General features: G+C 43.3%; 1 protein-coding gene across 1 annotated transcript in view; it reads left to right on the top strand.

Moving 5' to 3' along the window:
• SMARCC1 (SWI/SNF related, matrix associated, actin dependent regulator of chromatin subfamily c member 1) overlaps positions 1 to 13,257 on the top strand; it is a 125,838-nt gene that overhangs the window by 48,402 nt on the left and 64,179 nt on the right. Inside the window, exons 13-15 of the mRNA XM_049777334.1 lie at positions 2,434 to 2,471; positions 10,177 to 10,298; positions 11,752 to 11,823. Of these exons, the coding sequence (XP_049633291.1) occupies positions 2,434 to 2,471; positions 10,177 to 10,298; positions 11,752 to 11,823 (232 nt within the window). The remainder of the gene's footprint in view (positions 1 to 2,433; positions 2,472 to 10,176; positions 10,299 to 11,751; positions 11,824 to 13,257) is intronic.

The following is a 13,257-nucleotide window of genomic DNA, read 5'->3' as shown; positions in this document are numbered from 1 at the left end:
ATCTATTATACCCCTGTTCTCTCCCTCTGGCCCCGAAACTTGAGGTTTTCTCTTTTAGTTAAGTGAGTTCTGTAGTTTGAAAAAAAATTACAGTTATTCTAATGAGTATTTGTAGAGTTTTTTTTTTTAATCTCATTTCACTGAACGGGTTGAATTTTTTTGACTTAAAGCCTGTCATTGAAGAGTAGTGAATAATTCTAGTTTTGATTATGTTGAATATAAAAGTAAAACTTTTTTTTGTTTGTTTAGTTTTTTTTGTTTTGTTTTTGGTTTTTTTTTTTTTTTTTTTTTGGTTTTTTGGGCCACACCCTGTGACGCTCAGGGGTTACTCCTGGCTATGCGCTCAGAAGTTGCTCCTGGCTTCTTGGGGGACCATATGGGACGCCGGGGGATCGAACCGCGGTCCGTCCTAGGCTAGCGCAGGCAAGGCAGGCACCTTACCTCCAGCGCCACCGCCCGGCCCCTTGTTTTTGGTTTTTGGGTCACACCTGGCAGTGCTCAGGGGTTACTCCTGGCTCTACGCTCAGAAATCGCTCCTGACAGGCTCGTGGGGACCATATGGGATGTCTGGATTCGAACCACCGTCCTTCTGCATGCAAGGCAAACGCCTTACCTCCATGCTATCTCTTCGGCCCCCAAAACAAAGTTTTCTTGATTAAAGCATATGTAAAGTTGTTATGTTAGCAAAAGCAGTGAAAGAAGTACTGTCAGAGTGTTATTTTTTTACATTATTTTAAATATGAATAGTTATTCAGCTTAATTTTTAAATAGCATTTCTTGGGGGGAGACTGCAGTTTCCATAAGGACTACATAGAACAACACTAAATTAGGAGCAATCCTTGAGCTCTGCTCTTGGTGTGGCCCCGAAACCAACCAAAAACCTTAGATTGGTTCTTTGAAATACTTGCTGAATAAATAGCACAATGGAAAATGGCTCTGTTCTCCTCTTCCAGTCACCTCCTTCCCTTCTCATCTCTTCTACCTTTTCCCTTCTGCTCTCACTTCTCTTTCTCCTGCCCCTTTCTACCTCTACTTTCCCTCTCCCTCTTTCCTTCTCTCTAACCCTCCTTTCTATTGATACCAGGGATGAACTCAGGGCTATGAGCAGTGAGTGTGCTGTACTGCTGAGCTACATCCTTCATCTTTAGTTCACTTGGAACTGGTCTGTCTGTCTTTGTCACTGCTATGGTACTAATAATTTTTGTTTGTGTGTGTGTGTGTGTTTTTTGGTTTTTTTTGGGCCACATTCGTTTGATGCTCAGGGGTTGCTCCTGGCTAAGCGCTCAGAAATTGCCCCTGGCTTGGGGGGACCATATGGGACACCGGGGGATCAAACTCCGGTTCTTCCTTGGCTAGCGCTTGCAAGGCAGACACCTTATCTCTAGCGCCACCTCACCGGCCCCAGTACTAATAATTTTTAAAGAGTTACGGGTTCTTAATAGCACAATCTTTATTACCAGTGCTTAATCATGTGAAGACTTAACTTCTCTCTTTCTTCAAAGGAGGAAACTTTTTGTCATACTGAGTGGTATCAGGTTACTCTTGATTGCTTCAGGACTAGATGTAGTGCCAAGAATTGTATCATGTTTAGCTGCATGCAAGAAAAGTGCTTTAATCTAAATACGCTTTCTTCTGCCCCTACTGTTCTTTTGAAAGACCATCATTTAAGTTCCCAATTACTAGAGTTTCAATATCCTTACAGGAGTTATTATGTTGGTATTGTGAATGTTCTTTATTTTTTACTCACATCTTTTGGGTTCCAAATGTTACTCTTTTATTTCACCAGACCTCAGAAGGCAAAAAGCCTAATTTTTATCTTTAACTGTCGAGCAAGATCATGATTAAAATAGTAGTCTAGATACTCAACAAAATTTTAACATACTATGAATTTGGGGGGAGGTCACATCTGACCCTGATCAGGGGTTACCCCTGGCTCTGTGCTCAGAAATCACCCCTTGCAGGCACAGGGGGACTATATGAGATGCTGTGATTCGAACCACCATCTATCCTGGAGGCAAACGCCCTACCACTGTGGTATCACTCCGGCCCTCATACTGTGAATTTCTATTCACTTGTGCCTTTATATGCTGCTTTAATTTACTGCATTATTTGACATGACTGTATTTTGAATTTGACATACTGCTATTTTTTCCTGTTAAGTATTATTTAAACTTAAAATATCTTAGCAATTCAAAATAGCATTTACCTGTTCTTTAAAATGTATGTTTGGGTCCAGAGCAGTGATGCTAGAAGTAAGGCGTCTCTGTCTTGCAAGTGCTAGCCTGGGACGGACTGCGGTTCAATCCCCCAGCATCCCATATGATCCCCTCAAGCCAGGAGCAATTTCTGAGCGCATAGTCAGAATTAACCCCTGAGCATCAATGAGTGTAGTCAAAAAACAAAAACAAATAAAATGTATGTTTGCTTTTGTAGATGAGCAAGATGAAGAAGCAGTCACAACAGGAGGAAAGGTAATGAGCTACACCTGATACATAAGTAACTTTTTTTTTTCAAGCGGCACTCAGGGCTTACTCCTGGCTCTGCTCCCAGATCCCTCCTGGCCATCTTGGAGACCATATGGGTTGCCGGGATCAAACCTTGGGTTGGCTACTTGCAAGGCAAATGCCCTACCACTGTGTTATCGCTTCTGCCCCTACATGTGTAGCTTTATATTTTAGTTTTGTTTTTGTTATTGGGCCACACCCAGTGGTGCTCAGGGGTTACTCCTGGCTATCTGCTCAGAAATAGCTCCTGGCAGGCACGGGGGACCATAAGGGACACCGGGATTTGAACCAACCACCTTAGGCCCTGGATCGGCTGCTTGCAAGGCAAACGCCGCTGTGCCATCTCACTATCCCTATTTTAGTATTTTTTTGTTTTGGGGTCACACCCTGTGGCACTCAGGGGTTACTCCTGGCTCTGTACTCAGAAGTTGCGCCTGTCAGGCTCAGCGGACCATATGGGATGCTGGGATTCAAACTGGAGTCTGTACTGTGTTGGCCGCGTGCAAGGCAAACTCCTTACTGCTGTACTATTGCTCTGACCCCCATGACTTGCATTTTAGTAATTTTTTTTTTTTTTTTTTTTTTTTTTTTTTTTGGTTTTTGGGCCACACCGGGTGATGCTCAGGGGTTACTCCTGGCTATGCGCTCAGAAGTCGCTCCTGGCTTGGGGGACCATATGGGACACCGGGGGATCAAACCGCAGTCCGTCCAAGGCTAGCGCAGGCAAGGCAGGTACCTTATCTCCAGCGCCACAGCCCGGCCCCTCTTTTTAGTAATCTTTAGGCTCTTGTACTTTTTAAAATTTTTATTGAAATAGTTCCCCAAAATATTTGTCTTGATCCCAAAAATTTGTACTAAGATTCGATTTCTTCCATATCAAGTCATTTTCAGTAACCTGCTATAATTCCAGTACCATTATTCCAATGATTACAACTAGGGATTCCCAAATCACGGGTATTATCTGGCAGTGCAAACTAGCAAGGTCCGTGACCTGCCCTGTTTTTCTCACTTTCATTTCTTTTCTTTTTCGTTTTTTGGGCCACACCTGGCGGTGCTCAGGGGTTTCTCCTGGCTGTCTGCTCAGAAATAGCTCCTGGCAGGCACGGGGGACCATATGGGACACCGGGACTCGAACCAACCATCTTTGGTCCTGGATTGGCTGTTGCAAGGCAAATGCCGCTGTGCTATCTCTTCGGGCCCCTTTTCTTTTTCTTTTAAAATTTTGTGTGTGTGTGTGTGTGTGTGTGTGTTTTTTTTTTTTTTTTTTTTTGAATCATACCCAGTATTGTACAGGGGTTACTCCTGGCTCTACAATCAAGAATCATTCTTTTTGTTTGTTTTCTTGTTTGTTTTTGGTCACACTTTGAAGCACTCCAGTTACTACTGGCTTTGTGCTCAGAAATTGCTCCTCGAAGACATGGGGGACCATATGAGAATCACAGAGAACCACTGTCTTTCCTGGATCATCTGTGTGCAAAGCAGACGCCCTACTGCTGTGATATCTCTCTGGCCCCAGGAATCATTCTTTTTTTTTTTTTTTTTTTTTTTTTTTTGGTTTTTGGTTTTTGGGTCACACCCGGCAGTGCTCAGGGGTTACTCCTGGCTGTCTGCTCAGAAATAGCTCCTGGCAGGCACGGGGGACCATATGGGACACCGGGATTCGAACCAACCACCTTTGGTCCTGGATCGGCTGTTTGCAGGCAAACACCGCTGTGCTATCTCTCCGGGCCCCCAGGAATCATTCTTGAAGGTCTTGGGACCATAATGCTCAGGATTGAACTTGGGCTGGCTGAATGCAAGCAAGCGCCCTGTCCACTGTATTATTGTTCTTGCCTCTCATCCTATTTTTTATTTTTCCTTTTGGTTTTTGGGTCACACTCAGCAGTGCTCAGGGGTTACAATTAGCTCTGTGCTCAGAAATTGCTCCTGTCAGGCTCCGGGGATCATATGGGATACTAGGAATTGAACCTAGGTTTATCCTGTGTCAGCCTCGTCCTCGTGCAAGGCAAATGCCCTACCACTGTGCTATATTGCTTTGGCCCTCTCATCTTATTTCTATTAGGTTATTGCCATCCCTCAGTTCATATAGCCTTTGGTCATGCCTTTAACTTTATTGAGCCTTATATTAAGTTACTTGCTGTCTCATCAATTTAGCTTTTGAGTCCTGTCAGTAATTTAAAACTCTTGTATTATCTCTTGGAAATAAATTCCCTGGTTTTCTTTCAAAATGGGTTTTGTTTTTGTTTCATGTTTTTTTTTGTTTTTGTCCCCCCCCTACCCCCCCTCCCCCCCCCCGGTCAAATGTTTAAAGTGATTTTTTAAGACTTTCAAATAGGGCCCAGAGAAATAGCACAGCGGCGTTGGCCTTGCAAGCAGCCGATCCAGGACCAAAGGTGTTTGGTTCGAATCCCGGTGTCCCATACGGTCCCCCGTGCCTGCCAGGAGCTATTTCTGAGCAGACAGCCAGGAGTAACCCCTGAGCATTGCCAGATGTGGCCCACCCTCCCCCCCCCCCAAAAAAAAAAAAAGACTTTCAAAAATAATACCTTAAAGAAACGAACATATTCATGTATTATTTCTATGAAAAGTATTTCAAAGAATTCAACTACATGAATACTCACTAAATTGTTCTTGCGAGCTTTTATATAGAATAAAACTTTCTGGGACGAGAGCTATTGTAAAATGGGTTAGGGCATTTGCCTTGCACATGGCCAGCCTGAGTTTGATCCCAGGCATCTCGTATGGTTCCCCACCAAACTCACTAAGAGTGATTTCAGAGTGCAGAGCTAGGAGTAACCATTAAGCACCAGTGATTATGACCCCAAACAAACTTTAATAAAATAGATGCTTAGGGCCCGGAGAGATAGCTTAGCGGCGTTTGCCTTGCAAGCAGCCAATCCAGAACCAAAGGTGTTTGATTCAAATCCCGGTGTCCCATATGGTCCCCCGTGCCTGCCAGGAGCTATTTCTGAGCAGACAGCCAGGAGTAAACCCTGAGCAATGCCAGTCATGCCCCCCCCCCAAAAAAAAAATAGATGCTTAGATTTTTCAGTAAATATTTTATTTAAGTAGATGTTATATTTCAGTAAATAGTAAAGAAACCAACTTAGAAAGATAAGAACCTGGGGGCAGAGTGCTAGCAGGGCAATTAGGGTTCTTGTCTGGCATGAGTCCAACCTGCATTTGATCTACAACATGCCTTATGGCCCTTTAAACACTCCCAAAAGTGAATCCTAATTTCAGAGCTAGGAGAAACTCCTGAGAATTGCCAGGTATGGCACAAATGCTGCCTCCTCAATCCAAAAACTTAAAAAAAATGTTCATATCTCAAAGGTGTAAAGCCATGGCTATGACTTATATAAGTCAGACTTAAGAGAGCTAGAGAAAATGACTTTAGGTTTCATAGTGTCATTGTCAGTGTTTTTTTTCTCCATCATTATGCTAATTATTTCAATAATTAAGGTTTCAATAAGTACAACGATAGCTTCTACCTCCTATTCCTGAATTAAAAATACTTTTGTGGGGCCGGGAAGGTGGCGCTACAGGTTAGGTGTCTGCCTTGCAAGCGGATGGACCGCGGTTCGATCCCCCGGTGTCCCATATGGTCCCCCCCCCAAGCCAGGGGTGATTTCTGAGCGCATAGCCAGGAGTAACCCCTGAGCATCAAATGGGTGTGGCCCAAAAACCAAAAAAAAAAAAATACTTTTGTGAGTGCTAATTGAATTTTTAAATTTAAATTTCAAAATGAATGTATTTATTTAGATCATGCCTTTCATTGTTTTTGGGGCCACACCCAGAGATTGTCAGGGTTTCTCCTGACTCTGGGGACTATATGGAGTGATAGGGATTGAAGGAGGTTGACCTTGTGCATTATAAGCACCCTATACTGTATTATCACTCCTTTCATATTCTTGTTAAACATGTTTAATGATTTTTGTTTTGGGTTTTAGGCCACATATGGCTTTGCTCGGGAATTATTTCTGACATTGTGCTCAGGGGTCACTCCTGGTGGTGGTGTTCAGAGATGCTAGGGATTGAACCCAGATAGACAGCGTGCAAGGCAAAAACACCCTAGCTACTGCTATCATTCTGGCCCTTGTTATTTTTCTTTTTAAAGTCAAAACAGACTTTATTTAGAGGATCTCAGGAAGGGAGGGCTGGGAGCTGATAAGAAAGAGAGAGCTAATGTGCCCAAGAGAGTGCCAGTACACACCCAGCATGAAAATATGAAAGTATACATCTCTGGGGACGGTGAGATAGCACAGCGGTAGGACATTTGCCTTGCACGTGGCCAACCTGGAATAGACCTGTTTTTGATTCTTGGCATCCAATTATGGTCCCCTGAGCCTGCCAAGAGCAATTTCAGAGCCAGGAGTAAACCCTGAGCGCTGCCATGTATGGCCCAAAAACAGAAATAAAAAGTTTACATCTCAGGATGAAAGTTCATGTTGGGGAAGATCCGAGTGACGTGTGCATGAGGGCACATGTATTCCTGGCAACACATGTTCCGCTGAATATTATTTGTGACAAATTTCATAATGTGAAAAATGTCAAGTTATTCCCAGAAGAGGAGGCAGAGCTTATCCAAATGGATATGAATATCATCTTATACATAATATGTGAATTTTTGGCTAAGCTCTTATTTTGGAAAATACTTTTTGGGTTGTATCTAGCAATGCTCAGGGGTTACCTCTGGCTCTCTATGCAGAAATTACTCATAGTGTTGTCGGGAATCATTTATGATTCTGAGGATTGGTCCTGGGTTGGCCACATGCAAAAGCAAGTGCCCTACCTGGTTTACTATTGATCAACCCCCCCAGATTTTTGTTTGTTTTTGTGCCACATCCAGTGATGTTCAGTGGTTATTCTTTTCCTGGCTGAACACTCAAAAAAAAAAAAAATCACTCCTGAAGTGCTCAAGGAACCATATGATGCCATGGATTGAACCTGGGTTGATTACATGTAAATAAGCACCTTACCCACTGTATTTTTACCAGCCCCTTTTTTTGTTTTCGTTTTGTTTGTTTGTTTGTTTGTTTTTTTGGGCCACACCCGGCGTTGCCCAGGGCTTACTCCTGGCTGTCTGCTCAGAAATAGCTCCTGGCAGACACGGGGGACCATATGGGACACCGGGATTCGAACCAACCACCTTGGGTCCTGGATGGGCTGCTTGCAAGGCAAACGCCGCTGTGCTATCTCTCCGGGCCCTTTGTTTTCATTTTGGGACCACACCAGACACGCTCAGGGGTTTCTTCTAGCTTTTGTGCTCAGGAATTAATTCTGGTGGTACTCGGGGAGCTATATGGGCCAACAAAGTTGGAACTGAGGTTGACCACATGCAAGGGCAAGTTTTAAAAAGAGGGCTGGATAGTAAGTTGAATAGGTAGGACGAGAGCCACAAACTCACCCTACCTACTTAACTTACTTTTTCCAGCCCTCTTTTTCACATTGAGTTACTGAAATAACTGTTATTCGTGATTGGTTTTCAAGTATACAATGTCAAGAAGCACCATTCCTTTATGTGTCTAATTCCCTCTACTCCCATCAGCCCACTCACATTTGCCTCCGCCATCAGGGGGCTTTTTTTTTTCCCCTTTAAGTAAATATTTGCACTGTGATTTATAATACTGTCGCTGGTAGGGTTTCATACATTATACTTCACCATCTTTTAACACCACTGAGTTGAACATTTTTCTCTACCGTAGGCATTGCCATCTCCTTGTAGGTTCTGGGATGCATTTGCTGTGCCTCTTCTTTCTATGCAGTCGGTGTAAGAGTGAGGCAATCACTTTTTGTTTGTTTGTTTTGGACACACCCTTTTACTCTCAGGGTTTACTCCTGACTCTGCACTCAGAAATCGCTTCTGGCTCTGGGGACCACATGGGACGCCAGGTCTTGGGTCAGCCGCATGCAGGCAAAACGCCCTACCGCTATGCTATTGCTCCAGTCCCAAGGCAATCACTTGAAACCTCCATAAATCTGGCTAATAACCAGAGCTGACTCAACAGTAATTGAAAGAATGGGTTCACTAGCTAGTGTTACTTTCTGTTTTGATTTAACTGGTTCTGTGTACATTTATCTCACCACAATGAGATAAAAAAAAATAGGTCTTTCTGTTATTAATTGTAAAGAGTAAATAGCCATTGGCATACTTAGCATACAATCCTTACAAGTTAAAGGAAAGTCTGATGGGAAATTCTTGGGTTTTCTTCTTTTTGAGGAACAATAATTGTGGATGCTATTTTATTTTGTTTGCTTTTTTTTTTTATTTTGGACCACACCTTACGGTACTTAGGTTACTCCTGCCTGACTCTGTGCTCAGAGGTCATTCCTGGTGGTGCTCAGGGGACCATGTGGGATTCCAGTTTTCAAACTTGGGTCAACTTCTTGCAATGCAAAAACACTCTAGCTGCCGTGCTATTACTCCGGCATCTGTGGCCATTCTTTTAAATATTTTTAAAATTGAGATACTATAGTTGCTACTGAAATGTTTTACACATAACTAATATAGTAATCCTTCTATTAGTGTCTCAAGAACCCTCCCCAATCATCCCATTTGAGTCAATTTACTGATCAGTTTATTATGAGTTTTGGACCATACCTGGTGTGCCTGGAACTTAGTTCTCTGTCTCTGTGCTCAGGGATCTCCTTCTGTTGTTGCTTGGGAGATCAAATATGGTGCCTGAGGTTGAACTTAGGTTAGCTGTGTGCAAGGAAATGCTCTCTCCAGCCCTTGAGTCAACCTATAAATAACCAGAGAACTAGTACTTCATATTTGTAACTCCATGGTGAACAAATACACATTTGTGGAACAAGTTTTGTTATGTAAATCTAAATTTCTGACTAACAAACTATCTGCAGTTAAATTTTTTGTTCACTTTTACTATGAGACTTTTTTTCTCTGAGTTGATTCGTTATACTGTAAAAGAGATTAAGGCCTTCTATTTTTTTTTTTAAAATTTTTGGCACCTTACTTACAGACCACTGTTGGCAGTGCTCAAGGGACTTAATGGGGTGTTAGAAATCAAATCTGGGGTAGCTCATGTAGGGCAAGGGTCCTACTCTGTATTATCTCTCTAGCCTTAAAAGGCTGCTTTTCAGTTTGTGTTGTCAGGGATCAAACCCAAGGTCTTTTTTTTTTTTTTTTTTTTTTTTTTTTTTTTGTGGTTTTTGGGTCACACCCGGCAGTGCTCAGAGATTATTCCTGGCTCCAGGCTCAGAAATTGTTCCTGGCAGGAACGGGGGACCATATGGGACGCCGGGATTCGAACCGATGACCTCCTGCATGAAAGGCAAACGCCTTACCTCCATGCCTTCTCTCCGGCCCCCAAACCCAAGGTCTTACACATTGAGAGATCTTTGCTTTGCTACTGAGCCACATCCCATTGACTTGAAATTTTTATCACTATCCTAATTTTCTTTGAATTGGTATCAGAAGTTTGAAAGCTGGTATCTTTTTTTTTTTGTTTTTTGGGTTACACCTGGCAGTGCTCAGGGGTTTCTCCTGGCTCTGTGCTCAGAAATCGCCCCTGGCAGGCACAGGGGACCATATGTGATGCGCGGTTTAGAACCGCAGTCCTTCCTTCAAACGCCTTACCTCCATGCTATCTCTCCAGCCCCGAAAGCTGGTATCTTATATTTCTTTCTTTGATCTTTGAATTCTTTTATGCAGGAAGATGAAGATCCTGGCAAAGGGGATCAGAGTCGGTCAGTCGATCCTGGTGAAGATAATGTGACAGAGCAAACCAATCACATTATTATTCCTAGCTATGCATCTTGGTTTGATTATAACTGGTAAGTGAGTCCCTTACAACTTGAATGTGGTAGTTAGGAATAGAAAACTTCCTGTGAATTTATTTGGGTAGCTCTGTCAAACCCCACAGCTATAATCACCCAGGGCCACAGTGGAATTGTTCATTGATTTTTACCGTCAAACCCCCCCCCCCCAAATTTGGGCCATACCTTGTTATGCCCAGGGATCGCTTCTGGTGGGTTCAGGGAACCATAACTTGCTATATTCTCTCTCTGTGATAGTAAGTAGATTTTTATCTTTTGAGTATGTTCATTGAAATAGTTAAGGATGCAAATTGGCTTTGTTGGAATTTGATGGTTATTTTTTTAATTTCATTTTGTTTTTATGTCACACCCAGTGACTCTCCAAGAATTACTTCCTAGCTTTGTATTCAGGAATTACTCCTGGCAGGCTCAGTGGACCATGTGGGATGTTGGGGATCAAACCTGGATGACCATATGCAAGGCAAACACCCTACCCACTGGGCTAGTGCTCCAGCTAGGAACTTACTGTTTTTTAAACATATATTTATTTGGTGAATCATGACAGTTCAGATAATTTGGATATGAATTGGATTTTGTTGAAACTTGATGTTTCTTAAAAAATTGTGGGTATTTTTGGAGGGGTGAATCATGACAACTTAGTTTTTTTTTTTTTGGTTTTTGGGCCACACCCGGCAGTGCTCAGGGGTTACTCCTGGCTGTCTGCTCAGAAATAGCTCCTGGCAGGCACGGGGGACCATATGGGACACCGGGATTCGAACCAACCACCTTTGGTCCTGGATCGGCTGCTTGCAAGGCAAACGCTGCTGTGCTATCTCTCCGGGCCCGACAACTTAGTTTTAATAGTTCTAATTAAAAATTTGGGGGGAAAGGGCCAGAGAGATAGCATGGAGGTAAGGTGTTTGCCTTGCATGCAGAAGGACGTTGGTTCTAATTCCGGCATCCCAGATGGTCCCCCAAGCCTGCCAGGAGCGATTTCTGAGCATAGAGCCAGGAGTAACCCTTGAGCGCTGCCTGGTGTGACCGCCCCCAAATTGGGGATGTGGGACTGTACCCACCTTACTCAGGCTTTATTCCTGGCTCCGTGCTCCAGGATAACTCCTGGTAGTGCTTAGGGGTCTATTTGGGGTGCTGGGGATTGAACCTCGGTCATCTTCATGAAAGGCAAATGCCTTTCCCATTATACTATCACTCAGCTCCTAAAAATATTTTACATTTTTGGTACCATAATAGTTTGCAGCGGTGTGATAGCAGAGATCAGATGCTGCTACCTCTTGAATCATATCCAGCCTGGAAATCTTTATTTTGCTATTAGTTTATAGAAACTTTGGGCGCAGACAGCTTGGTTTGCAAGCAATGTTCCATTTTTTCGATTTATTTTGAATCCTCAATAAGTTTTCAGATGTTTTCAAAGAGGACTCTTGTTTTTTGTTTTTTTTTTCTTTCTTTTAAGTATTCACGTGATTGAACGCCGTGCTCTCCCTGAGTTCTTCAATGGGAAGAACAAATCCAAGACTCCAGAAATGTGAGTGAAACAGTATGTATTTATATACTTCATGCATACCTAATGAAATATTTAGGAAAAAGGTCTTTAGTGTGTAGTAGGGGTCCTTACTTTTGATAAAATGTGAAAGTTTTGATTTTGGGGGTGGGGCTCTATCCCTGGCTGCGGTCAGGGCGTAATATTATTTCTGCACTCAGAAATCACTCCTGGCAGGTTTGGGAGTCCATATGGTATGCCAGGGATTGAATTTGGGTCGGCCACCTACAATACAAACATCCTACTCACTATACTGTCACTCTAGCCTCAAGTTTTGATTATTTTTTGGGGGGCCCCATACCCGGTTGCACTGAGGGGTTACTTCTGGCTATGCACTCAGAAATCATTTCTGGCAGGCAGAGGGAACATATGGGTTGCCGGGGATCAAAACCAGGTCCTTCTTAGGTCTGCCACATGCAAGGCGAATGCTCTAGCACTGCGCCATCATTCGGACCCCAAGTTTTGATTTTTTTTTTGTTGTTGTTCTTTTTTTCTTTTCTTTTCTTTTTTTTTTTTTTTTAAGTTTTTGGGTCACACCCGGCTCGTGCTCAGAGGTTACTCCTGGCTATCTGCTCAGAAATAGCTGCTGGCAGGCACGGGGGACCATATGGGACACCAGGATTCGAACCAACCACCTTAGGTCCTGGATCGGCTGCTCAAGGCAAACGCCACTGAGCTATCTCTCTGGGCCCTGTTGTTGTTCTTTTTTTTTGTTTTTGGGTCACACTCGGCTGCGCTCAGGGGTTACTCCTGGCTCTATGCTCAGAAATTGCTCCTGGCAGGCTCGGTGGACCATATGGGATGCCAGGATTCGAATCACCATCTTTCTGCGTCTAAGGCAAACGCCTTACCGCTGTGCTATCTCTCCGACCCCCTTGAAATTCTGGGGGGTGGGTTTACACCCATTAGCACTCAGGGGTTACTCCTGGCTCTGTGCTCAGAAATCGCTCCTGGCAGGCATGAGATGCTGGGATTCGAACGATCGTCCATTTGCATGCAAGGAAACACCTTACCTCCATGCTATCTCTCTGGCCTAAGTTTTGAAATTATTTTTTTTGGTTTTTGGGTCACACCCGGCAGTGCTCAGGGGTTACTCCTGGCTCTATGCTCAGAAATCGCCCCTGGCAGGCACGGGGGACCATATGGGATGCCGGGCTTCGAACCACCTTCTTTCTGCATGAAAGGCAAATGCCTTACCTCCATGCTATCTCTCCAGTCCCAGTTTTGAAATATTTTAATATTTAATATTTAATCTCAGCTGCATAGCACTTGTTTCAAAGGAAGTTGTTTAAAATTATTTTATTATTTAGCCTTTGAGGTATTGGATCTTGTCGCCAATAAAATGTTTCAGTTTCTCCCGAGTAGTTCCAGTCTCCTCTCTACCTGTGTTAGGGATTATATAATTCATGTTTAATAGTC

Source organism: Suncus etruscus, chromosome 7 (genome assembly GCF_024139225.1).
Source record: "Suncus etruscus isolate mSunEtr1 chromosome 7, mSunEtr1.pri.cur, whole genome shotgun sequence".
In the NCBI taxonomy this organism is placed as follows: Eukaryota; Metazoa; Chordata; class Mammalia; order Eulipotyphla; family Soricidae; genus Suncus; species Suncus etruscus.
This window is presented reverse-complemented; position numbering and strand designations above follow the sequence as displayed.